The sequence below is a fragment of the Lepisma saccharinum genome, chromosome 16 (genome assembly GCF_977018435.1).
Source record: "Lepisma saccharinum chromosome 16, izLepSacc3.1, whole genome shotgun sequence".
Lineage (NCBI taxonomy): Eukaryota > Metazoa > Arthropoda > Insecta > Zygentoma > Lepismatidae > Lepisma > Lepisma saccharinum.
Genome location: NC_139244.1, coordinates 5,583,539 through 5,609,152, shown reverse-complemented (window position 1 = coordinate 5,609,152; position 25,614 = coordinate 5,583,539). Strand labels below are relative to the sequence as shown.

The 25,614-nt window shown below is 37.5% G+C and overlaps 1 protein-coding gene across 2 annotated transcripts in view; it reads left to right on the top strand.

The window, feature by feature from the left end:
• LOC146000216 (coiled-coil domain-containing protein 170-like) overlaps positions 1–25,614 on the top strand; it is a 101,903-nt gene that overhangs the window by 39,616 nt on the left and 36,673 nt on the right. For both annotated transcript variants that reach the window (XM_083137613.1, XM_083137614.1), the window contains exon 9: positions 1,639–1,839. In XM_083137613.1, coding sequence (XP_082993739.1) covers positions 1,639–1,839 — 201 coding nt within the window. The remainder of the gene's footprint in view (positions 1–1,638; positions 1,840–25,614) is intronic.

Here is a 25,614-nt window from a genome sequence, read left to right as displayed (position 1 = left end):
CAAACCTTCTGGCAAACCTCCGGGAAACCTTCGGCAAACCTTCTGGCAAACCTTCTGGCAAACCTTCTGGCAAACCTCCGGGAAACCTTCGGCAAACCTTCTGGCAAACCTTCTGGCAAACCTTCAACAAAGAACCTCATCTCTAAGGACACTGAACCCAGCAATCCCCACAACTCAGAAATTCGTCCTAGTTATTTCTTCTCCATTTCTCATCGCCTTTCGTCAGCTATCCCAAAGTATATAAATATATTAATAAAACACGTAATAGCATTTAGATGTGAATTTTGTGTAGGAAACTATTATCTTCTTTCTGTCTCTTTTTTACCCCTCCCTCCTTAGCCATGCAAATCATGGTTCATGTTCATAGTACTAAACTCAAATCTTCAATTTAGAATTGAATTTTAAATGGACAGTTGATATACACTAGACTCTTGCTAATCCGGCCATTCCTTGCACATATGGGTGCCGAATTCACGGAAGTGCCGGATTATTGAGAGGGTTGGAAATTACGTACTACTATGTAGTTTAAACACATAGGGACTATACAGGCTGTACTTTACGTGTTTCCTTTTAGAAGCCATAGTATGTACTGAACTTTACGGTAAGAAAGTCACAATTTCAAATACTGTAGGTATGTATATCATTGTTTAACATTTTTAACTAACAACATTGTTGAACACGATAATTCATTGTTGTGCGTGACATTTCTGCTTGAGTGACTACAGGCCGGATGTGGGCCGGACTACTGAGAGGGCGGACTATTGAGGGCCGGATTAGCGAGAGTCTAGTGTATTGTGTATTTTATAATATAATTTTCAACACCCGGTAGGCACATAGTGGTTCGGAACTCACTTTAAACTGTAAGTCCAGTCCCGATTAGCCTTACTGTGCACAAAATGGACTTAAAACTCCAACTTAATCAATCAATTATAATATAATTTAATTATTTAATAATTGATTTGATTATTAATAATAAAATTGTGTGTGTCTCTCTCTCTCTCTCCTCTCTCTCTCTCCTCTCTCTCTTCTCTCTCTCTTCTCTCTCTCTCTCTTCTCTCTCCTCTCTCTCTCTCTCTCTCTCTCTCTCTCTCTCTCTCTCTCTCTCTCCTCCTTCCCCAACCAATCTACAGTGATTTTGCACCGTGATTATAAGTATATGTTTTTTTCCCCCCCTATATTTTTCTACTGTAACTGATTTTCAGAAAGTGTAAAGTGTCAGTTGTAATATGTATTTAATAAGGGTTTGTTGTAAGAGAACCTGCAAGGCTGAAACATGATTGCTCAACCAAAGCAACTCTACTCTATTCTATTCTGGTGCCTGGATCCACAGAGAGGATAATCCTCTGCAGTTGTGTTGTCCTGTGTTTGTTCTTCTGTGTGCTGAGAGCCCCTTTAAAGTCTCGGCTTTTACTAGTTCTCAGAAACCATATAGTTTCGGTTCTTGTTAAGTAACGAAGGAATGAATTAGTTTTAAAAATTGAATAAGGAATTTTTGAACAGACATCTCTTATTTTCTTGTTAAGGGCCTGCTCTCAATTTTGTTTAAGTTAAGGGCTTATCCCCGCATTGCATGATGGGTAAAAATAGCCTGTCTTAATGTGCCCATACTCTAAAAATCAATCTATCATTACTTTCCAGCAACTGGAAGCACTGCGGGAGAAAGTGAACCTGCTGACTCAGCAGCTGAATCGCCAGGTGGATCTTCAGGAGTCAGCATCTAGAAGGGCTCAGTCAGCCGAAGAGGAAAAGGCCTCGCTGGATGCCAGGCTGCAGAAGTCGGAGGCAGAAATGGCCTCTGTGGAAGTGGCAAGAGACAACATGCGGCGAGATATAACAATGGTTAGGCTTATGATATATAAGTTATATTTTCAGGTTAATGTTATACAGAAGGTTGATCCGCGTATATGTGTCCGATTTTGAACCGTCACCCCTGTGCATAGAATCGACCGATCCAAACGGTTAAAAGCATGGGAGGACGGCTAGAGCCTGTAGTATCGTGGCACTATCACGAGTGTGTGTTGTGTGCATCATGGTGAACACGTTTTTGGGAAGGGTACGTAGTTGCACTTTTCCACGCCAAATATTCGGTGTCAAAAATTCAGAAACAGTGCAAAGAACATGGATGTGCCTTGGGTTTGACGACCATCAAGAACATAATCAAGCGGCATAAAAACCACGAGGTTCCAGCTATTCAGGGGGACGAGGGGGACGAGGAAGGGAGTGTGTACTGCAGTGATGCCACCCGTGTCTCGGAAGCTGCATCGAATGGCACTAAAGGAAACCTCCCGACACAATGTGTGATGGCCACATGACTCCACGTGGCCCAGTCAACTGTGAACCACACCCTGTGTGAGAAATTAAACCTCCGGAAGGATTTAAAAGCCGTGAATATTACCTCAGTGAGGCCTATCGGTGTAAGGTCTCATCACATACATCTCGTTCTACTAAGAACTTTCTGCCACATATGGCGACAGACATCGGCATTCCGGGTATTTCATTTCACGATATGCTGGTGAAGTCACTGGGTGCGAGTCCCATGAATTTCTGTGGGTTTGGTCTACTGAAACGGGCACTTTCCTCTAATCGTGTCACCATGGGTGAGGGTTGGAAGGGCCAGTGAAGGGATGGGCAGCAAGGTTTGTGAAGATCAGCGAGGACTGAGGAACCAGCAAGTTTTTCCTCAATCAGCGTTGCCAAACCCAGCAAAATGGTACTAAACCAAGCACAGTTTGATATTTGTTGGCACTTAAGACCCTGCTTTTGGCAAAAAAAAAAAAAAAAAAAAAAAAAAGGTAAAGTGTTCCCCTGTGCATAGCACCACGCCATTAGGGCATATAGGGGGTGTGGGGGTAACGCCCCACACTTTCTTGATCCGGTCGTGAGTGGGGGTGATGTGATCAGCATCACGCCCCTGACCGCCTTTACCCCCCAGGGTTTCCCCCAGGTACCCATGTTATTCGACGCTGGGTGGGCGCCAGGGCCGCTTCCACCATTAGAAAATTTCCCAGATTTGAACCGGCCGGGGATCGAACCCGGGACCTTTAACATGGTAGTCAGACGCGTTACCGACTGAACCACCGCAGCCACCCTGCTTTTGGCATAATGGTAAATATCTACCATAATCTGCAAACGTCAGTCCCTGGGAGAGGGAAATCGAATTCAGTGGAATATGTTCTCAGGAAATAGAATGATATTATGTCCAAATCTTATTTCTACTTCACCAGCAGGCAGCAGACATGTTTCAAACGAAAGGGAGTATGCCAATCCAGCAGCAAGCTTCTTTTACAACCATGCTACGATCCATCCTCTATATTTTCTTCATCTTGCCCCATTTAGCTCGTCAGGAGATTTTATGGTAGGAAATCGGTAGAAAGTTGGAGGTAAACAATTTTCTCAAACCTTTTTAAGTTCTATGTTGAACCCATGTCGTTTGTTGCACAATCTTAAACAATTTTGGGGGGAAATTTAAACTATTACATACTGTTAAGAATAAGTAACGCAAGTTCAAAACTCTAGAAAAGTAGATGCAGAATTACAATTATCCCCAGAAAAGTAATTAATAAAAAATCCTAGCACAATTTAGAAACATTTATCATAATAATATCAAAGTTTTAGCAGCACTTTCTGTTATTGTTAATCCACTCAAAGACAGGGAGGGAGGAGAAAATCAAAATTCTTGAAAAATCTGAAATATCGTCAATGTTATATTCGTCAATTTTTATAGGTTCACATTTAAATATTTCATAGTTCAATTATTTTCCTGTAGAATTATTCTGTAGTTTACAGTTATTACAAGCATAAGAAAACAGTTTTTTCTTTGTGACGTTTCAGGAGAACACACACTCCTTTCATCAGACATTTATTTTCATTTTGACTAAAGATACAGTTATAACAGTGGTTACTAATTTTTTTAAACAAAATGAATCCATTATATAATGGATGTTGTCAATGTTACATTGTTGTAATATAGCAACTTAACTGTGAAAAGAAGCAGTCTGTTTTATTTTTATTTCAGATTATTATTATTATTATTATTATTTAATTATGAATCCCAAATATCATCAGGCAATTCAAATTCATCATTGTTTTCACAAAGTCTCTTGATGTTTTCTGTTACATTAAATTTTAAAGATGGTGGCTTACTCCATTTGTGAAAAATAAAACTCCATACTGGATCTATGTTAACATTTTCATTATTTAATTTATTCCAGTGTTCTGCAATGAACGAAGCTTCCCAGACATTCAACTCTGTGTTTCCCGTTAATCTTTTTAAAACCCTTCTCTTCTTAATCAAAATGCTTCTCTTCGATGACATGATTTGACAAACCTGTTCTTGGGTTTAGATTTATAATGTCCAAATCGTGTTCGATTAGTAATCATTGTTATAACTGTATCTTTAGTCAAAATGAAAATAAATGTCTGATGAGCGTGTGTTCTCCTAAAACATCACAAAGAAAAAACTGTTTTCTTATGCTTGTAATAACCGTAAACACGAAGGATTATGTGGGACAAACAGCAAGGAAAATGGCAATAAGATGGCATGAACACGATTTGGACATTATAAATCGAAACCCAAGAACAGGTTTGTCAGCTCACATCATTGAAGAGAAACATTTGTTTAAAAAGAGAAGGGTTTTAAAAAGATTATTGGGAAACATAGAGTTGAATGTCTGGAAAGTTTCCTTCATTACAGAAGAACACTGGAATAAATTAAATAATGAAAATGGTAGCAAGTTGAAAATATATATAGCAACTTATATTATATATTCCTGTGCTTTCCACATCTGGTAGAGAGTTTCTCATTTTGAATTCATTAAATGTACATTCCAAACTTCTTGGTGATCTAAAAACAATTTTAAATTAAATCTTGTAAAAATGTTGGCAATTTTATGTGAGAATCCCTTGTGGAATGGAATGCACACAAATTTCTTTTCAACAGATTTTTCATCTTTGTCTGTATTTCTCTTTTCCTTTAGTTTTCTTGCGACTTGTTTTTTGATTTGGTTTATTCTGTTAGTGTGAAAGCCATTTTCTTTTGCTATATTAAAAAGCCTTTCTTCTTCATTTTTGATATCCTTATTATTAGAACATTGTCTTTGTGCTCTCAGGAAAAAAATTAAAAATATATTATCCATTGTTATACGTGAATGTTCTGAATTGGCATGGATTTATTTTTCCCCCGCTAATTTTTTCCTATGGACTGATGTTCGAATTGTTGAGTCAGTTGTCTTAATTTGCAGATCAAGGAAAGAAATTACATTGTTATTCATGGGTTCGCAAGTGAATTTTATGCGACGATGTGATTCATTTAACAATTTAAATACGTCCATGATGGTGTTCTCATTTTCAGCAATAATTAGCACATCATCTACATATCTGATGTAGAGTATGATATCTGCACCTATCTCATTAACAATTGGACATTCTATGTAATGAAGGAAAATGCGGGAGATGATTCCGGATACTGGGTTCCCCATTCATAGACCATTACTTTGCTGATAAATGTTGCCATCAAATATAAAGTCATTTTAATTTGCACATACAGTAAACCATCGAACCATTTCCCATGATTCTACTCAATAAGCCATCTGTGTAATGCATCTGTGGCACCTTCTGTTGGGACACTAGGATATAAATTTTCAACATCAAAACGTGCAATATGATACTCATTATTCCAAACAATATTTTATAGTTTCCTTTTCACTTCATATGCATTTTTAACACTGAATGGTGTTTGTTGTTTAATTATAGCAAGTCTTTCAACTAAATAATTGGATAGTTTGTATGCAGGATGTGTGAAAGTTGCAATGATGGGTCGTATTGGAGTTCCCGGTTTGTCAGTTTTTGGTAGTCCTAAGGCAATCGGCAGGGTTGAATTTTTGACAATGAGTTTTTCTTCATTTCTCTTGGTATCGTGATACTGCTTTCAATTACTTTCTTTACCTCATTTATTATTTTATTTATAGGGTTTCGAGAGCTTTCTGTGAAATTGTTTACTTTGAAACATTCTTCCATTTTTTCTTTATAGTCCTTAATTCGGATAAGGACAGGTTTATTTTCCTTGTCCGATTTTATTAAGAAAATGTCGTTTTCTCTCAACCAGATCTTGAAACTATGAACTTTTTCCCCAACCTTATATGCTCTTTCTCCCGTTCTGTGTATTTTGGACCTCTGTTATTTCTTCTGTTGTATTCAAAACTTAACCGTTCATCAAGAGCATCATGTGTGAGACTTCGTAATTTTCTCTTTTCCTCCTCATCATCTAAGGAATTCAGTGCTTTCTCTATTGAAATCACAAAATCTTCCTTGTGTTTATAAGTACCACAAACTGAAAATTTCATTCCGAATTGAAAAATTTCTATATACTCATCAGGTACTTCAATATCCGTAAGATTTATAAATAATCTGTTGTCAATGTTCTTAGTTTCTATTTTACCAGTGACATTAACTGCTTCCCTTCTTTCATTGTTGTTGTATATAACTTGTTCCTCCTGAATTAGCTGGTAGAATTTCCTATTCAAGTCTCCTTTCTGAAAGCTTGCTGTAGTGTTCTACAACTTGTTGTGTAGCTCTGTTTACTTTATCCCATATGAGTGCATGCAAAGAATTCGACAATGTTATGTGGAGATCATATGTCTTTCGAGAAAGGCTGTCCAATTCTGAGTTCGAGTCCCTAATTAGTCATCCTGTCATTAACATTTGTAGCTTTCCTTTAAATTCACTGGTGTAGGTATTACGAGTTCTAATTTTCCACTTCAAAAAATTTGGCACTATATTGTTTAACTTGCATCTTCTCAAGAATCTGATTCTCTGAAGTGTTGTTTGAATCTTGATTTGATATTTCTGGAATGTACGTACCTCTCTCACTGTAATAGATGAATAATAGTTTTTCTTGTATGTACGCATTGCTTGCATTGTAGAATTATTTTCCTGTATGTAGCTGCCTCCTAGAGGAAGAAGAAACAAGCTACTGTTGCTAGACATGAGTCTGTGCAAACAGAACCTGGAATGGTGAACGTAGTTTCGTTATAATGTAAAGTGTTACGTTGTTTTGTGAGTTTCTTAATAACAGTTAATCTTGGTACTATATGTGTTTTCCATCGCACAACATTATGGCGCAGTCGGTATAAAAAAAACTTTCTCTTCATGGATTGCAGGATTTGCAAGAACCTTACATTTCCGTAAGTTTATTCTATTCGGACTGACTGTCCTCATTCGTACAAGCTGTTGTAGAATCATAAACGTGTTGCTTTGACGCAATTTGACATAACACGGTAAGGATTAACTGTCTACGTTGTTTGTTTTATAAAAATAGTGTAATGTAAATATATATATATCAAGATTTCTTCTAACGTGGAAACAAGTTATAATCATGAAATGTACAAGGGCTTTGTCACGTTCATAGATACATTGAGATCCGATGCAGATCAAGTATAATTATAAGTGAAAACTAACTTTTCATAGTTGTTAGGTTAAACGTTTGGATTTACAGTCATAAATATGTACACAAACGTGACATTTTATGCTTTCGACGAAGATTCAGAGGACATTGAAGATTATCTCTTACGTTTCGAACAGTTGTGTATCATTCAAAAGTTCAGCGATGATCAGAGAGTTCCTATACTCATCGCCTTTATAGGTGCAAAGGCATTTAAAGTCTTGAAAAATGTAGTCGCACCAGACCTTGTACAGAATCTGTCGTATTCTCGTCTAAAGGATAGTCTTTTGTCACACTACAAACCTGTGACTAATAAGTTTGTTGAACGATATAAGTTTCGACGTTGTATGCAAGAGGAAGGTGAAACCGTTTCTGATTATGTCATAAGGCTGAAGGAACAAGCCATAAAATGTAACTACGGCAATTATCTGGACGAAGCTTTAGTTGAACAGATAGTATTGGGCATACGATCTGAAGTTACTAGAAGAAAGTTGCTTTCAGTACAGTCACTAACCTTTCAGCGATGTCAGGAACTGACATTACAAAATGAAATGTTAGAGAAAGAAACCCGATTGTTAATACGATCAGAAAATGTAAAGCAGGAGTCAGCAGTTTCACGCACCTCAACCCAATTTCCAAGAAGAACAGTGCAAGGGGACAGACATACAAAACAACATACTTATGGTTCGCCTAATCCAACGATTCACGGAATGAAATATACTGCTTACAGCTGTCCTAACTGTACATACAAACATGATTCTAAAGACAACTGTCCAGCCAAGGATTCTGTTTGTTCATTCTGTAGGAAACGTGGTGACTGGCAAAAGTGGTGTAGGAAGAGAGAGAAGTTTAAACAGAAGCCCAATAGTAATAATAACGTAGGGAAAACTACTGAACACACAAATTTACAGTCAAAGTTCACTTGATGAGCAAACAACATGGTTACCTAGTGTCGTCTCCCAGTTGTGACTCACACATCATCGGTCACCTACGTCCAATTACCCTTTATCGAAGAATCCAATGTTAAAGGATTTACTTATTAACGGCAAGTTTATTGAATGTAAGCTCGATACAGGATCTGCCGTCACACTATTCCAAGCAGATTCATTCAGGAATTGGTTCCCAGCGACACATATTAACCATTCCTGTATAAAATTATATGGCGTAGGGAAAAATGCTCTTTCAGTGCAAGGACAAGCTGAACTGGAACTTACACACTCTGGATCGACTTACTCACTTTCTGATATTTTGTGCAAGGAACATCTAAATTATCCACTCATAGGTCGTACCTGGTTAGATATCGTTACTCCGGATTGGATAACGCTACTGTTACGCTCAGAGTCGGCAAGTTCTATGGTAGTGATACCTACAGAGATTGAGCAACTTCAACACTTGCAGTCGAATTCTGATCAAGCCTTTACTTCTAGCGCTGGTATAGAAGTAACGAAGCTGATGTCGAACAGCGTACACGTGCCGTTAAGTGAAGATGCTGCACATACATCGGATAGCGAATTGTCTGTTAACAAGGAAAGATTAGTTGAAAAGGAAACTTGTCAATCCTCAAGTCCCAAAGTCAAGAAAAGTCCAGATAATAGATGGCCGGAAGCTAGATTTGTAGGACAAAGACTTCACTTAGACAATTTCTTCTTGGCTGGGAGAAAGTTCCTATTACTTGTGGATGCTTACAGTCGCTGGATAGATGTCTGGCCAGTATCGTCGTTAGATACACCAGAGACCATACGCTGGATTCTTCAGTCATGCTCGACTCTCGGAATTCCACAGACAATAGTTTCCGACAATGGTCCAACTTTCAGCAGCATCACGTTCCGTTCTTTTTGCCAGCAGTTTGGGATCGAACATATCACAATACCGGCGTACCACAGTCCTGGCAACGAGCTTGCAGAGAGGTACGTACGCACGGTGAAAGCTGGCACGTTGAAGGTGTTGCATGAACATCCACATCTGACTTCTTTACAGTTCGATGCAAAGTTAGCAGAGTACCTGCTGTTTTTGAGGAATTCCCGGTTGGGAGACGAACGTAGTCTTCCTGCAGCCTCAGTACTCACCTTCAGTCCAACAACATGGTGGAACTGTATACGTGGTGATCATAATAGAGATGCTGAGAGGACAGAAGCTCCTCCTTTCTTGAAACCTAAGATCAACCACAACAAACCATACAGGACATTTTCACCTACTGAAACCGTATGGATTCAATCACCAAAGCACTTGTCACCTAACTTCAAGGAGGCAGATATTGTAGAAAGGTTGGGTGGAACTCACCTATACAAAGTGCGCTTTGCCGATGGAACTCAAAGAGTGGTACATTCACGTTGGATTCGTCACAGGACACACAGACAACAAAACCATCCAGAAACCTGGGATGATGATAGTCCACCCGGACCAGAAGGCACAGCGGAGAATCCAAATTCAGATTCCAAAATTACCCCACCTCAACCAGACGTTGATGACCGTCAACCCCAAGACGCTGACGCTGCTCCACGACCAACATCCACTTCTCATGTGCCTAGAAGATCGACCAGAATTAAGGTACCCCCTGACAGATGCGGGTACCCTTGTTAATTTTTTTTCTTTTTTTTGTAACTCTGGGAGGAATGTAGTGCTGCCTCCTAGAGGAAGAAGAAACAAGCTACTGTTGCTAGACATGAATCTGTGCAAACAGAACCTGGAATGGTGAACGTAGTTTCGTTATAATGTAAAGTGTTACGTTGTTTTGTGAGTTTCTTAATAAATTCAGTTAATCTTGTTACTATATGTGTTTTCCATCGCACAACACTGTAGTTTACGGATATTACAAGCATAAGAAACCAGTTTTTGGTTGTGACGTTTCAGGAGAACACACGCTCCTTTCATCAGACATTTATTTTTATTTTGACTAGAGATACAGTTATAGCAATGGTTAGCAATTTTTTAAACAAAAAGAATCTGTTATATAATGGATGTTGTCAATGTTACATTGTTGTAAGATAGCAACTTAACTGTAAAAAGAAGCAGTCTGTTTTATTTTTATTTCAGATAAAAAAAAATTGGTCACATTATTTTTTATTTAAAATTATGAATCCCAAATATCATCAGGTAATCATCAGATTACGGATTCTTTTGTCTGTACCCGTCTGATTGACAGTTGGAGATTGTATGTGGTGAGGGGTTTGCTGGAGGTGATTCCGGATGCTGGGTTTCTCATTGATGACCCGTTGCTTTGTTGATAAATAAATAAATGTCTGATGAAGGGAGTGTGTGTTCTCCTGAAACATAATGATCGTAGACTACAAGAGAAATAATTCTACATGTGCATAATAATTGTACACATCTTGCACAAGAAAATACAATAGTCAGCCTGTACGTGATCTGTTGAATCTTGAGTAACTTATTGAGCAATCCGTTTGAAGTTATGTGACGAGTTATGTGTATCTATGTATGATGCATGTGAAACGTTACATGAAGCCACTTACGACAAGTTGTGGAAATGAATAACTGTTGTTTCTTGAGGACTGTAATAGACATTCACTCCATGCCTAACAATTCTTCATTGCACTGAAATAACTACGTCAAAGTTCCACATTTGCTTCAAAATAGTAAATGAAATAGTGTTTACAACCAAGTTGTATTAATAAAGAAAAGATAGGTTCCATAACAATACCACACAGTAGTGTAGCAGGTTCTTAAAAGTAAGCATGTTGCCCATTATCATATGAATAGGGAAAGGTGGTAGACAGCAGAACGAAATTTCAGTCGGATAAAATTTGATTAGAATTGTACCTAGGTAGGTACAAATCTGATCACCGTGCGGTACAATTTGGATCAATGTTTAGTGACAAAACAGTTTCCTTAATATGCAACTTCTTCTATGATGTAGGCCTACAGAAGCAAAATAAAAACAAACTGCATGTTCTGTTAGTTTAATAACTCTGTTTGACTACTCATCCTTGAGTGTATTACTCGGATATTATATTAGGGAAATAAGGTTTCAAGGTTTTTTGCTACATTACAATATTTTATGTAGCTATATTATTTTAAACATACTATGGTAGTAGTGTGTTTGATACTACGGACAGCGCGAGAAAGGAAGAGCTTCTCTCCAGCAGCTTTGCTACACTTAAAACTTGCTTAACATGAGCATATGAGTTTTTTGCTCAAGTGTGGAGCTCTTCCTAATCCAAGATTTTTGTAAAAATGCCCTCGGGAATTTTTCAGAAAGGAAGAGCTCTTCAGATTGATTTGTGCATACTTACAAAAGTTGCATCAGCCAGATTTTTGTCCATAAACTTGTCAAAAAGTGATATATTTTTGGCCACACCAGAAATTAAGCTTATAGTATGTTTTTCTGTCAAAATCCCAGGAATCTTGAATTGATATCTATTGGGTTCTGAGACCGAGTGGAGTGTGGTGCATGGTTTTTATTGCCTTGTAATCAAAAGGTTCGGGTTTGAGTCCTCATAAAATCTGATGGCAAAATGTTAATATTGTTGTTTTGTAAACAAGGGGCTTTGGGTTCGAGTCCTGAGAGATGTGGCATTCCATACGTGAGATTTTGAGAATAATTACTGCTAGTTGATAGCTCCCAGATCTTAAATTTGGTAAAAAATGTTATACAACAGAGCAAAATTATTCTCTATTAAGAATCACCAGAGTTTTGTTATCTGGGTAAAATATCAGCTCAACAATACGGGCAAAACTGCCTGATCAATACAATAGAATGGAGGTCAAGTAAACATGATTAATTGTTCGCATGTTCTTTCCAATCTTTTGATCAGTCCCATGTTTCGGCCAACAATTAATCATGCTTGCCCGGGAGTTGTATGTCAACAGATATAATCTACACTGCGTCTTTTCAGAGTTATTCATCATCAAAGAGTAATTGCCTTTTTTCTGTATGCCTGAGTGATTATATCTGTTGATATTACCTGTACTGTGCCTTTTCCGAGGGAAATTACATGTCATTTGTCATGGAACTCAAAGAAAAATTCTTATCTACACTATGCACCCTTTCAGGGACCATCCATCATATTGAGGAAATTCCTTCTCGGATATTGTCATGCAAACTGAATTGTATTTAGGCTTGGTCTTGTTGTACACAAGTGTGTAACTTACAGAATAATTATTACAATATTTCTGTATTTCAGTTTTTGGCAGATGTGTTGTGTTTTGGGTAGGTATCTGCTACGAGCAGGGGTGGTATAAAATGGGTAGGTAATATATTTTCTGACGCTAAAGTGTTGTTTTATATCCAAAGGGCCTCTGTGTTTGAATGGGGCCTCTAGAACTGCTCTGTGACCCGCTCATTTCTTACATCATAATCATATGATTTTTCCCCTATGAGAATAACGCTACATATGGTGTCTTCAGGTAAAGCCTCGTGGAATTCACAGATAATTTTAATGTTTGTCCTGTCATTTACCACAACTTGTTTTCTTTTTGAAGTGTTAATTACAAACATGGGTCTCCGTGTCTTGAATTCATCTGGTGTGTAATACATGTCAGTATTGCCAGTAGTGACGCGCTTGAAGGAAGAAAAAGCCTCATATAATTTGAGGAAATCATCCTTGGACATGTCTAAATTGTAATTTTCTCTAGGAAAGACCTCATTTCTGCCATTTTTAAGATATATGTTCTTGATGTTGCAGTTATCAAATCTACTTGAATTTTTTTCCTGATTGTTGTGTCTTCCAGTCTGAAACAGTACTACCACAAAATCCGGCATGTCGTATTGTATGCTGGAGAATGAGTTTGTAGCATCAAATTCATAATAAGAACCAGATGCGGGCTTTTGTACGCATTGATATGTGTAAAATTGCAGAAGAACCTGTGGATTTTTTAGGATATCAGCTTTGTATTTCAGAGCATAACTGGCCTCATATTCAACAACAGGGATTCTTAACTCCATAGTCTGAATAATGCATTTGCCTGCATCTGGTAAGGTATTGGGCAGAGCTTCTCCTGTAGAGTTTAATGTGCTGTACCTCATCAAGGCATTATTATCATTGGCAGCTCTTCTAAATGTAATTCTTAACCCACCCTTCCACATAATTTCTTTGTAATCCGAGAAGAATCCTGGCAACAGGCGCATAGGAAACAGCACCGTGTGGCTCTTGGATAATATTTTCTCACCAGCTTCAAATCCGCCTATTTTGTAGTAAGAAGCCTCGGTTTTGGATAATTTTAGTGTGGCCAAAGCTGTGGAGGTAATGCCGGGATAATCCACTCTGTTTATAACAACACCATGTTTTCTGATCTCAATTTCAGAGAACAGATGCGGCACAAAATTGTCTACCAATCTTATATTCGAATTTGCCGGATAATCTGTACCATCGAGCTTTACAACATCAAATTTGATGTATAGATCTGCTCTGTGGGGGTGTATAAATCCGTCCCCTACATCAAGATCAACCTCTATTTCTGTGTTGGGTTGATTTAAATTTGCAAATGTCCTCCTGTTTGGAGGGAATGATTGTAGCTCATAACTCTCAATATTTTCCATTGTATGTATTTTTATTTAAATGTTAATCTCTATGATTGCAGTTGTTGTGGCTCCAGCAAAATCAACTAATTCTTCTTTTTCATTAGTGACCATCAATTCAATATTATCTATTCTGTTATGACACACAGGAAAATATAATGTTGGGGATGGATTGTAGATGATGGGCTCCATAAATTCGGAATTAGGCTTGAATGTTGCAATGATGCCAGTTTGTTTGTGAGTGCCTATGCCATTTGATTTGGTGATCATACCCTCGGCCACATTACAGTGAATATTCAGAGTCTCTATGGCTAAGAATTTAGGTATATTCATAGCAGTGTGTTTGATGGCCGGTTCGAGTTTTGTGTTGTTCTCAAATCCCAACAGCTCTCCTATAGTACCCAGATCCACTGTTTCCGTAGCAGATACAATCTCTACTCTGTGAGTGACAGAATTTTGACTTAACACTATACCTCTGGGTAATTGAGCATTTAGAGTGGATAGATTATATTGCCCTGGAGTGATGACAATTTTTTGATCCCCTACTGCAATTTTGTTGTTGTGGTGTGTAATATTAGGGATCAGGTACATGCCGTAAAATGCTCTGAGAGCTATTGTTTTGGGATACACTATGTCATCATGCAATTTGAGTTTCAATATTGAATTTTGACTGGTGAGATGGAATACCCCCATGATGTTTCAGATACCACAAGGCCTTTTGAAAATTTTCAATTGATGGTTTATTTATTTGAGACATATATCTGAGAACAGATAAACACAAATGTCCGCAATTAACATCTTTGAAGTTTTGAACACGGGCATTATTGTAATAAAGATTAGGTGATTTTAAATATTTTACTAAATTTTCAGGTGGATCACCTCCAAATGAATCAAACACAAATGCCTCATTTTTTAAATATTTAAGATAACAGATCCAGTGAGTGCCCTGATTTTTGAACTTATCCAAATTAACAATGCCACACTCTTTGTTGAGTGGTTGTTCTGGTAAAGAATCAGACATGTACACACCCCTAAAATTTTTGATGCCCAGTGGCTTGATTAAAGCTTCAATATCTTGGTTTGTAAGCGGCTCTTGTTTTTTTTAAACTTATTCATGGCTCTCTTAACACCTTTGCCTTTTTTCTCCATGGCCAGGTTATGGCGCCTCTGCTCATCTAATTCTGCCTTATTTTTCTTGGCATCTATTACTGTTTTTGCTATGGCAGCTGATCCCCCAGCCAAGCTCCCAACAGCCCCGAGAGCAGCTAAGATGGCCGGGATAGTAAATATGAATCCCCCCACATGTGATTTTTTTCTTGATTGCTGTAATTTTTTTAATTGGGGGGTACTAAGCAACAATTTCATACCATGTCCTTTTGCAATACAAGAGCTTTTTTTCTTGCGCTGCTTTTTGGTTAAAAGACTGTCAATAGTTTTAAGAGATTTAAGACCTGCATAAGGTATTTGATACATAACACCCTTGGCCTTCATTGTAGGTTTATTATATACATATTCACAGCCCCCACCCCAGTTTTTGTTTGGTGCTCATAGCTATGGTGGTTCCCAATGCTGCTATTTTTTCACTTAAAGATGCATCTTTGCTTACAAATCTGCCAAATGCAGCCTCTTCTAATTTCTTGTCTGCAACATGTCTCTTGTCTAGATCAGAATGTGTGTTGTATGCTATGTCATGGTCTCTACAAGCAGCATCTAGGGGATTTATACCAGGATAACCTCTGTTTAATCTATGCTCCAATTTTGTGCCTGGACCACAATACTGATAGCCTGGAATGTGTAGTTCAAATGGCAGCTTGTTTATAATGTCATTAACAAGCCCCCGACCCTCAGAGACATTCCAAAATTTAGGTGGTAGAGTATTAATAATTTTTATGAGATATCCAATCCCCTTAGTGTCATTCACTATAAAATTAGACAATTTTGTGCTTATCATGTCCATAATTCCAACCTTTTCATTGTAAAATTTGTGGTTGCCAGCATTTTCCTCCCCAGCTATCACCAGCAACCTATCTACAAGTTTCCTGACATCATCAACCCACACAAATTCTTTAGGCAGGGTATTGTATTGTTTGATCCCACTGCCAGTCTTAATTTGTGACCATATGGGCTTGATTAAATTATTGTATTTTGCTCCACTGCTAGACTTCACTCTTTTTTGTGTGGGATCATTGTTCTGGTACAGAGCATCTGATTTTATTAATATTTCTTTGTAATCCTCATAATCTTGATCTGTATAGCTGCCAGGTCTCTTCCTAGTCATCAGTTCCCACAATCCAGGTGTGCCAGGATATTTAACAAAAGCACCTTTTTCTCCGAGACGAGATTCTGAATAAACAATTATATCATCTCCCATAAATGTTACTCTGAAATTGCCAATTCTATGTATGATGCTCCCATCAAGCTCTGTGTCAGCATATAAGCCAAAGACCTCATCTTTGTTGTCTTTAGGTGTGGTTAAATATTTTTGAGCAAGAAGACCCAATTCAATAGGATCCTGAGTAGCTTCAATTCTTCTAGGAGCAACAGGACTAGGTGTATGAATGCTGGAAAGTGGGGTGAATGGATAATCTAATATGTTCCTAGCAGCTACAGGTACAAGCTCCGTGATCAAATCTTGATTCTGCTCTGTAACAGTTTTGATATTCTTACCTAAATTATTAATAGCATCAATTACAGGCTGTTCTGTTTGTTTGTGTTTTTCATAAATTCCCCGGTTCTCTGATTTCCATCCCTTAAATCTTTTTACAAGATAATCTCTTAACTTAAGATCATCAATAATTGGCCTTTTCATGGTTATTTATATACGTCTCAACGTCTAGAAAATCGTTGATTTTATTTCTGTATTTGCCACTATTGGGTGTTCTTGTCATATCAATTGTGACAAACCCATAACTGTCCTGGTTCCAGCACCTACTGCAAAACTTGGAAAAATCATTGTAGCTCAAGTCCCCACCTACATATTCATCATGTATGTGTTTGAGGTTGGTATGATCTTGATGAAACACACATATAAAATTGCTGTTGTCTCGGATCAGTTGCTTCGGTATTTTAGAAAAAGTCTGTGCCAGGTAGAAGCAATCAATGTTTTTGTGCCGCCCCTGTGTAAAGAAATTTCTAACCTTGTTTTGATTATCCAGTATAATGTCATCAAACACAACAACAGAATTATCGAGACATTCGTGAAGAGGCTTAACATCTGATTCAAAAGTAGCAATATCCAATCCATCATATAGCTTCATCAGCTGCTGATATTTTAATTGTTCCAAGCTCTTAGAGAAGACATACAAGTGCCTGTTTTTCCAGTCTAACCAGTTGGGTGCCAATAAAAAATTATCAACCATTAGTGTAGTTTTACCACAAGCAGATGGCCCAACAATAAGACACCTAATATTATCAGGCAGCAAGTTGCCATTTCTCTTATTCTGCTGTTCAGGTTCTGGCAGCCTTTTTATAACATCCCAGGTGCTCATATTATTATTTTGTCTGCATCGATCCAGCTGTATTCTAGGAGTCCTAGCCATTTGACAAGTAACTTGCTGCCTTTTCTGCGGATGATTTTTTCTATGAGATATGTGTCAGGCTGTTTAGTTTTGCTGAGCTCTTGTTCATAGAATCGGCCTTTGAGAATTTCTCCTCGGTGATCTTTTATTATATATGTGTTAAGGGTCCCGGGTTTAACTTGAACCACTGTAAATAATTCAGAGCTCCAGTTTCTCGTAAAGCCTCTCTTGAATAAGTGCTTATATTTGCTGATTCTTACTTGATCACCCACCCTGTATTTGGCCTTTCTTGTTGTTGGCTGGTATCTAGGATAATAAACAGTCCTGATCAATTTTTGCTCATCAGATGAAGTTACTTCAGAGGGTTTCATGTTGATTGTGGAATGGACCGAGTTGTTATATTTATGTAGAAGTTCTGGAAGAATATTAATCCATTTATAATTACCTTGAAGTGTAAATTGTTTATACATAAGATTTTTTAGGGTTTTGTTGAATCTCTCTACAATTGAGGCCTTGAGGTCACTGTAACTCGAGTAATGTTTTATTGCCTGGCTTTTAATAAATTGTTGAAACACAGAATTATAAAATTCTTTGCCATTATCTGTTTGCAAATAGTGCGGTGATCTTCCACTCTGATTGATGATTGTCCTGATGGCTTCTGTAACACATTTTCCAGTCTTGGATTTGAGTGGCAGAGCCCAGGCAAATTTTGAAAATGTGTCTATCACAGTGAGTAGATACTTGTAGCCCTTGTTGATTTTGTCTAAGTTTTTCAACTGTCCAGTTGACAACTCAATCAAGTCGCTCTGCCATAAATCATCTATGCCTTTTGTGACTACTGGGAGTCTCTTATAATTATGTCTGGCCTGTCTGTGTAATTCATCAACAACTAGACATAATATGTAAACAAGAATATTGCAACTATAGGGTGTTCAGCAGCTGATACTGCAGGATTTTCTAAATATAATTTGTCCCCTATTTGTATTTTAAATTCCAGAGAGCCATCATCTTCAGTATAGGCTGTTTCTAATGTATTGGGGTCTGTAAAATCCTCTAACTCTACACTGGTGATTTTTACTTTGTTGTCAGCATTTGTTATTGATAAGGTGGGGTAGTGGTGTGCCTGTGGCTGATGCCAATATTTGATCTTGATTGGTCTCAATGTGCCCCCAACAAAAAATTGATAATAAAATTGTGCAGGGGACAGCATATATATTTTGCCACCTGGTGTAAATGGAGAATCATATTCTTTGTTGGGGATGCTGTACAATTCAAGAATTACTGAATGTTTTGGATTCTCGATTATGCCTGTTATTTCTTTTTCTGCTGTAAGCAATCTGCTTGTTACAGATTCAAGGTGCTCATTGATGGTCCTAACAACATCATCATGGCCTGGCTTGATCTTTATGTCCACAACAAGTTTCTTGTATTGTTGCACAATTTCTTGTAGCTGGGTGGCAAAAACAGACAGAGCATTTGCTTGATTGGATTCCATGGTCCCTAGCTGTTGCTTGATATTAGCTACAATTTGTTGCAAATTTTCAACAACTGCCAATTTTGAATTTTGAGCAGTGAGATCATAGACCTGTCTTCTGATATCCTCAAACAGGGCATGCAGTTCATTAATATGTTGATTGGTTGGAAGAGTGGCCACTGTCTGAGTGAGTTGTTTGATCTCTGCCTGGATATTCTTGATATCTTCCGATTTCAATATCCTATTCACTGCCCTCTTAATATTTTTAAGTTCCTGTGATGTAGGTAGATTTGATACTGTATTTTGCAAAGATTCAAGTGCCAATTTCACATTGTTTAATTCAGAAGCATCAGCCACATTTTGCATAGCATTTTGGAGCAGGGCTATATCTGCCTGAGAGGGTGTGGATTGTTGTAAAATTTCAAGTTTTGTTTGGATATCATCTATCAAGTGATGAAAATGAGATAGTTCAGATTCAGTGTTGAGGTTTTCAAGCTTTGTGATTTGGTGCTGGACACTAACAAGAGTGTCTACAATACCGGGCAGGCGAGTTTCTTGTACATTTGCCAAATCACTTTGCACTGCTGCTATGATACCTTCAAGATGGGTTATGGTACTTTGAATTTTTCCAAAATCTTCATATGTTTCAAGTTGCAGCTTAATATTTGCTACACTCCGAGTTATTGCATTCAAAGCATCAGAAGATGGCAAATTGTTCATAAAATTTTCAAGTGTCTCAATTTTTTCTTTAACCTCGGCTATGGCATTGTTCAGAGGGTCCAGATTAGGTATCTGGAGTGACTGAATCTGTTCTTTTAGAGTGGAAATGACTAGATCAAAATCTTCCTGTGATTTTATGCTTTTGACAATTGTTTGGAGCTGTGCCTGGACATTATTTATTTGCTCTTCCAATTGTTGTTTCAATTGCTCAGAGTTGGTGGCCTGGGTCTTAAATTTGGCTTGAAGAGCTGCTACAGCTTCTTCTAAACTTTGAAAATTATCTAATGTGGCCAGATCAGTATATTTCTGAAGCAGCACTTTGAGTTCAGAATCAATTTTAAGAAGAGGGTCCATGCATTGTGATTGTAAATTTGTAATTTCTAATTGAAGACTGGCATTGAGTGTGGTTTGTAAAGCTTGTAAATCACTTCTTAATTTTTTGACTCTAACATCAAGCATCAGAATCTCATCACTGTGATCTTCATGTCTTGTATGGCCAAATATATCATTAGGCATTTTTATTTTAGTGGTTATTTATTATTGAATATCTGATTCTTAATTCTATAAAAAAGGGTATAAGCTTGTCATAGGATCCAGGGACCTCAATATATAAGCAGTCACCAGCAGAAACAGTATATACAGTGCCAGAAACCATGTTTGAGTGCTTAATTCTATAAATATTTCTCCCTACTGAAATCTTGACATCACCCTCAGGGGTTGTAATAAATTGCAATTGACCACCTACAGGTAATTGGTAATGATTTAAATTATTGTTAAATATGTACAATATTTTACCTGTTTCATCATCAACATCTGTAAGTATGCTGTTCAGATGAATAATTAACAAGCCACTCAGTTTAGACAGCATATCAGAAGAGGGTTGTGGTGTTGGCAGCTCCATAATAGTCTGTTTTTTGAACCCAAATAAGTTCATAGGCATGTTTATTTATTTCAAATCATGCTCTGTAATTGGGCATTGATTTCCATTTTTCAAATCACAATGCCCCCAAGGTAAAGTATGTATGCCACATGATAAAATGTATCTCTTATCATCATGTGGGTCCAGGGCCACTTTTCTTACAACATTTGAAGTCAGCAAGTGATCCTCACTCTGGATTCTATTTTCTGATGTTCTGATTGAATTCTGGGATTTGAGGCAATTTTTATAATCTTCAAATTCAAGATCTTTTTCCACAGCTACTTTGCCAATGCCCTTGGCCTTTTTGACAACAGCACTACATGTTTTAAAACTGTACACCTTGGCACTTAACCCAGCAAATTCCACAATAGCATCACCACGTGTCTCATCTTTTAACTTGCCAGGCACCTTTTTGTTGTGGGGTTGAATTCTTGTATGTTCACTGGTATCAAAGTATTGAAACAATTCAGGCTGTGCCATATCTTGATAAACATCTTCTGTTTGAATATCAAGAATAAAACTATCCGTGTCCATGTACAATAATTTTACACGATCACCATAAAAAGGTTTCAGCACATCATAATACAATGTTAACATATGTAATTTGGACAATTCCAATATTGCAGCCCCTTCATAAATAGGTTTATCAAACTTGATCTTTGTTTTCTTCATGTTGAAAAGTGCCATGTGCTCATCATAAATTCTTCTGTAATTGAAGTTGGGCTTTGCAACCAATTTTTTGCTCCGGCTGGGGTCAGTAATTATTTTAACATCGGTATGTTTTCTGACATTTTCAATAGTTTTGCCATATACAGAATTCACCATCAATTTAAACAAGGCCTTATCAAATTGGCTCTTTGCAGATGTTCGAAGCTCCGTGTTTGTATCAATGTATGGTTTCAACCATTCTGAGTGCCTGAACCTCAAGACTTTTCTAACTTTGGTCACTTGAACACCATGTTTCATCAGGAACTGGAGGTTTTTGTAATATGTGACATATCCCTGTTTCGGCTCCAGAGTCATCATGAGTTTCTTCTGTTTAGAACCAGGTGAGCACTGAACCTCAGGAATTGGGGGCAGATCAGAAAATTTGTTGTGTAAATTATCAGGAATTGTCAGATCAACCTCTAAGAATAGGCCATATTCACTGTCATCAAAGTCCTGAAGATCTTCAATATTGAAATCTTCGACCCACTCAAGCCCTGCATATGGCAGTTTATCCATCATAGCGTGACCATAGAGGCTGTTTGCATCTACATACAGTATAAAATTTGATGGCCGTGCTGGATCATAATCAGGAATATGCTTGTTATTTGCTCTGGCATATCTCTGGGAACATTGCACCATCCCTCCTCTTATACATTTCTCCATAAACAGATACATATCTTGATCGTGAATCAGATCCAATTGCATGTTAGTATTCAAAAACGTTGCAGCCCATGCTAGGCCCGGGGCACTGTAAAAATATATTGGGTCCAGTTTATAATTTTGCATGGAAGATTTTCTGAATGCCTGCAATATATCAGCTAAGAGGGTGACATCAAGTTTCAAATATGCCATGTGATAATCACCAAATGTCTTGCATTTTAAATTGTTCCACATCAACTGAGCATGGTGATAATCTTCATCAGTGATTCCAGATCCTCTGATTTTGCTGTAAAACTCTTCTTGTGGTGGCAGGGAACACTCATCAAATTTAGAAAAATCTGTGACATAGTCATATGGATATACACCCTTCCGCCTAATTAATTTCAGGTCCTGATTTGGAAACAATGCACGTGTAATTTTGAATTGATCATCAGATAATTGAGTGGCCAGTGTAGCCAGGCTAGCAGATAAAAATCTGTAAGAATCAAGAAATCTTATGTGAATAGGAACACCATCAACTTTAATTATCTTGCTAATAGATATATATTTCTCATCATTTTCAGCTAAAATATTTAAATTCTGCTTCTCAAACCCCTCGTACCTGATCAGATGATGGAAATCATAATTGGATGCTCCATGGCAAAATATGGGGACAAATTTTGGTCTCTTGATCTTAATATTACAGCTATTACACAGGGCCATTAAGAATTTACCATCTGTATGAGAATGGTGTTTCACCTTGATATTTGTATCTGAAAATTCAGAATCACATACCGGGCATTTTTCTGCATTGTTGCAATCCTCAATCTGTTTCTCTGTTAAAGGCAACATAGGCTTTGATTTTAATAAGATGTTAGATGCTATGTCACGGCACTCATTTTCTATTCTATGTGCAAATATTTTGATGGCATTTGGTCCCTTGTATGAATATTCTTTAATAACAACACCATCCCGTATAACCACACAACAAAAACTGGAAGGTTCGTGTTGCTGGTATGGTGTACTTGAAGATTCTTCGGGATCTGGATTGCAGAATGCAAGAGGTTTGAGGTTCGATTCAAAATCACAGACAATATATGCTGGGTGTTCCAACAAGGCTTCAAACTTTTTGAATTTGCAATTTTCACTTGGATTGGGCATCACCATATGAACAGGTTTATGGTTCCCACAGTATTTCAGATGCTCAATTAGCTTGTTTTTAGCAATTTCCGCATTTTTTTCACGAACCCCATTTACCATTTTTTGACCATCAAATACAGATAAACATCTTCTGCACAACTTGAATATTGTATGAGTTTTGTCTAGTTGTGTTCTCACTAAAGCTTCAAGATTATGTATCAGAGTATAATGATGTGTGCCATCCCCTTCAATTAAGAGCAAATCAATCGGAATAGCAGATTCATCATCAAGTGTACTGATTCTGAGAGGTGCTATCGGGCAATTGCCAGTGGAACAAATAAATACATTAATAGATAATTGTTTGCCATTGATATGCCTGGCCCTTTTTTCAAATTTATCAATATTCTGAACAGACATTGGATATTCTAAACCCTCCATTGCATCGTCAAAATCGTGTTCATGCTGTTTGTAATAAGTTATTCTCTGAGGATCCCTTGAAACTGGATACAAAGCAGCTAATATACACCACAAAAAGCATTTCGCGTCATTATTTTTTATATTGACCACGGCTCTTTTGTTTTTGATATTAGCAGGTAATAGCAGATATGTAGAACCTTTTAATGGGCTGAATTCAGAAATATTAACATATAACTTGTGCGGAGAGCCGCATAGGCTCCATCCGGACTCTTTTGCCGCAAATTCAGAGTGTTTAGTGTTCAGTTGATCCATTAAACTGCTTATTATTGTGTCCGAATTTGCGTTTGAATATACCGGTACAGTTTCTGTTACGTGGGGGTGTGTAAATTTTGTAGCGTTTGGTTTCTTATATTGAGTATACAATTTGAGGGACAGCTTATAAGAGCCATTTTGTGCATTTAGAATTGCCTGCACTTTAGGATTTATACTGTTCAAGAAATTCTCAATGCCGCATCTTGGCTCTGATACAAACCGGTGATCTCTTAATTGGCCGTTAAAACTGCTACGGATAGGTTCATGCGTGGCTGCTTTGCTGCTCTGGCATTAAGAGGTGCTTCGTGCCTTCTTTTTAGACCAGATGTTGATGGTTGTATTGATGACTGTGCAGAGCAAGTATCTTTATGTTTATATGTGAAATATTCCATGTTATATATTCTATTGCATTTGGGGCAAATTTTTGTGGGAGTTCTGTATTTGTCCGGGTTACAAATTTTTTGGTGTCTGGCCCAATTAGAGCTGGATATATTTTTATTGCAATGATTACAATATTTTTGATTCGGCATTTTTGCTGTTGTTTATTATATACAATTTCCTGGGTTTCAATTCAAAACTTTATACTGGATAAAAATATCAGTTGGGTTCATCACTGTGCTTTGTGTGTGTGTGTATGTATGTATGTGTGTATACACTTAATATTTTTGGCTTTGGTATTTATATAAAATTTCCTGGGATTCAAATCTAATCTCTATGCTTATCTTATGACAGGTTGTAAAGCCAATAGCCCACAAGTGGAAAAAGAGAATAAATATTCATTCACACTGACGCAGCGCAAATGCCTGCACGAACATGCATATCTTGAATGGCAATAACCTTGTTATGTATAACAGGCTGGGACAAATATAAGCTTGACTCTAAATATGAGTGGATTACAACAAATATCAGATTTTATATTGTTCAATATGAATTTAAACCAGTAAGTATGAGAAGCACTGTATCAACACGTCTGTTCTCCTCAGTCAGTCTCACAATACTGGCTGATGCAATATTCGGGAATTTCTGTAAATACTGGCGCTGAGGAGAAACATGCAAAGCAAAAATCAATACTACCGTCTCGGGAATTCCACACACTGACACCGAGGGGAATTACTTGAAACGGAGGGTCTCTGCATATTGCATTGTTTTAATATTAGATAAGTAAATTGAACCTGGGGTCCAATTAAACTTAAACTGGAAGTAAATATGTGTGTGTATGTATGGGTTTTTGGCTTAATTTCTGGTGTGGCCAAAAATTGACAAGTTTATAGACAAAAATCTAGCTGATGCAATTTTTGTAAATGTTAGCAAATCTGCTTGAGGGGGGGTTGATACTTTCCGATTACAAAACTCTTGGGTTAGGCAGGTACTACACTTGAACAAAAAACTCATATGAACATGTTGAACAAGTTTTAAGTATAGCAAATCTGCATGTGAAGAGCTCTTCCTTTCTGAAAAATTCCCGAGGGCATTTTTACAAAAATCTTGGATTAGGAAGAGCTCCACACTTGAGCAAAAAACTCATATGCTCATGTTAAGCAAGTTTTAAGTGTAGCAAAGCTGCTGGAGAGAAGCTCTTCCTTTCTCGCGCTGTCCGTAGTATCAAACACACTACTTATGGTTTCAAAATGTACAAAAGCAGAAAGATTTTAAACAGAATATCTTTATGTAATATTTATAGATAGGTGTATTTTTGAAATGAAAAAAATCCCAAGGATTTATTGACGTGTGTTCCTTGATTTGCTGTTAGTATCATGAAAGGAAGTCCAACATCAATCCTGGAAGGGAAAGGAACACCCGCTGCTTCTTGACGTGCCATCGTTACTTTTTGGAGGGTGGCCAATGGAACATGAT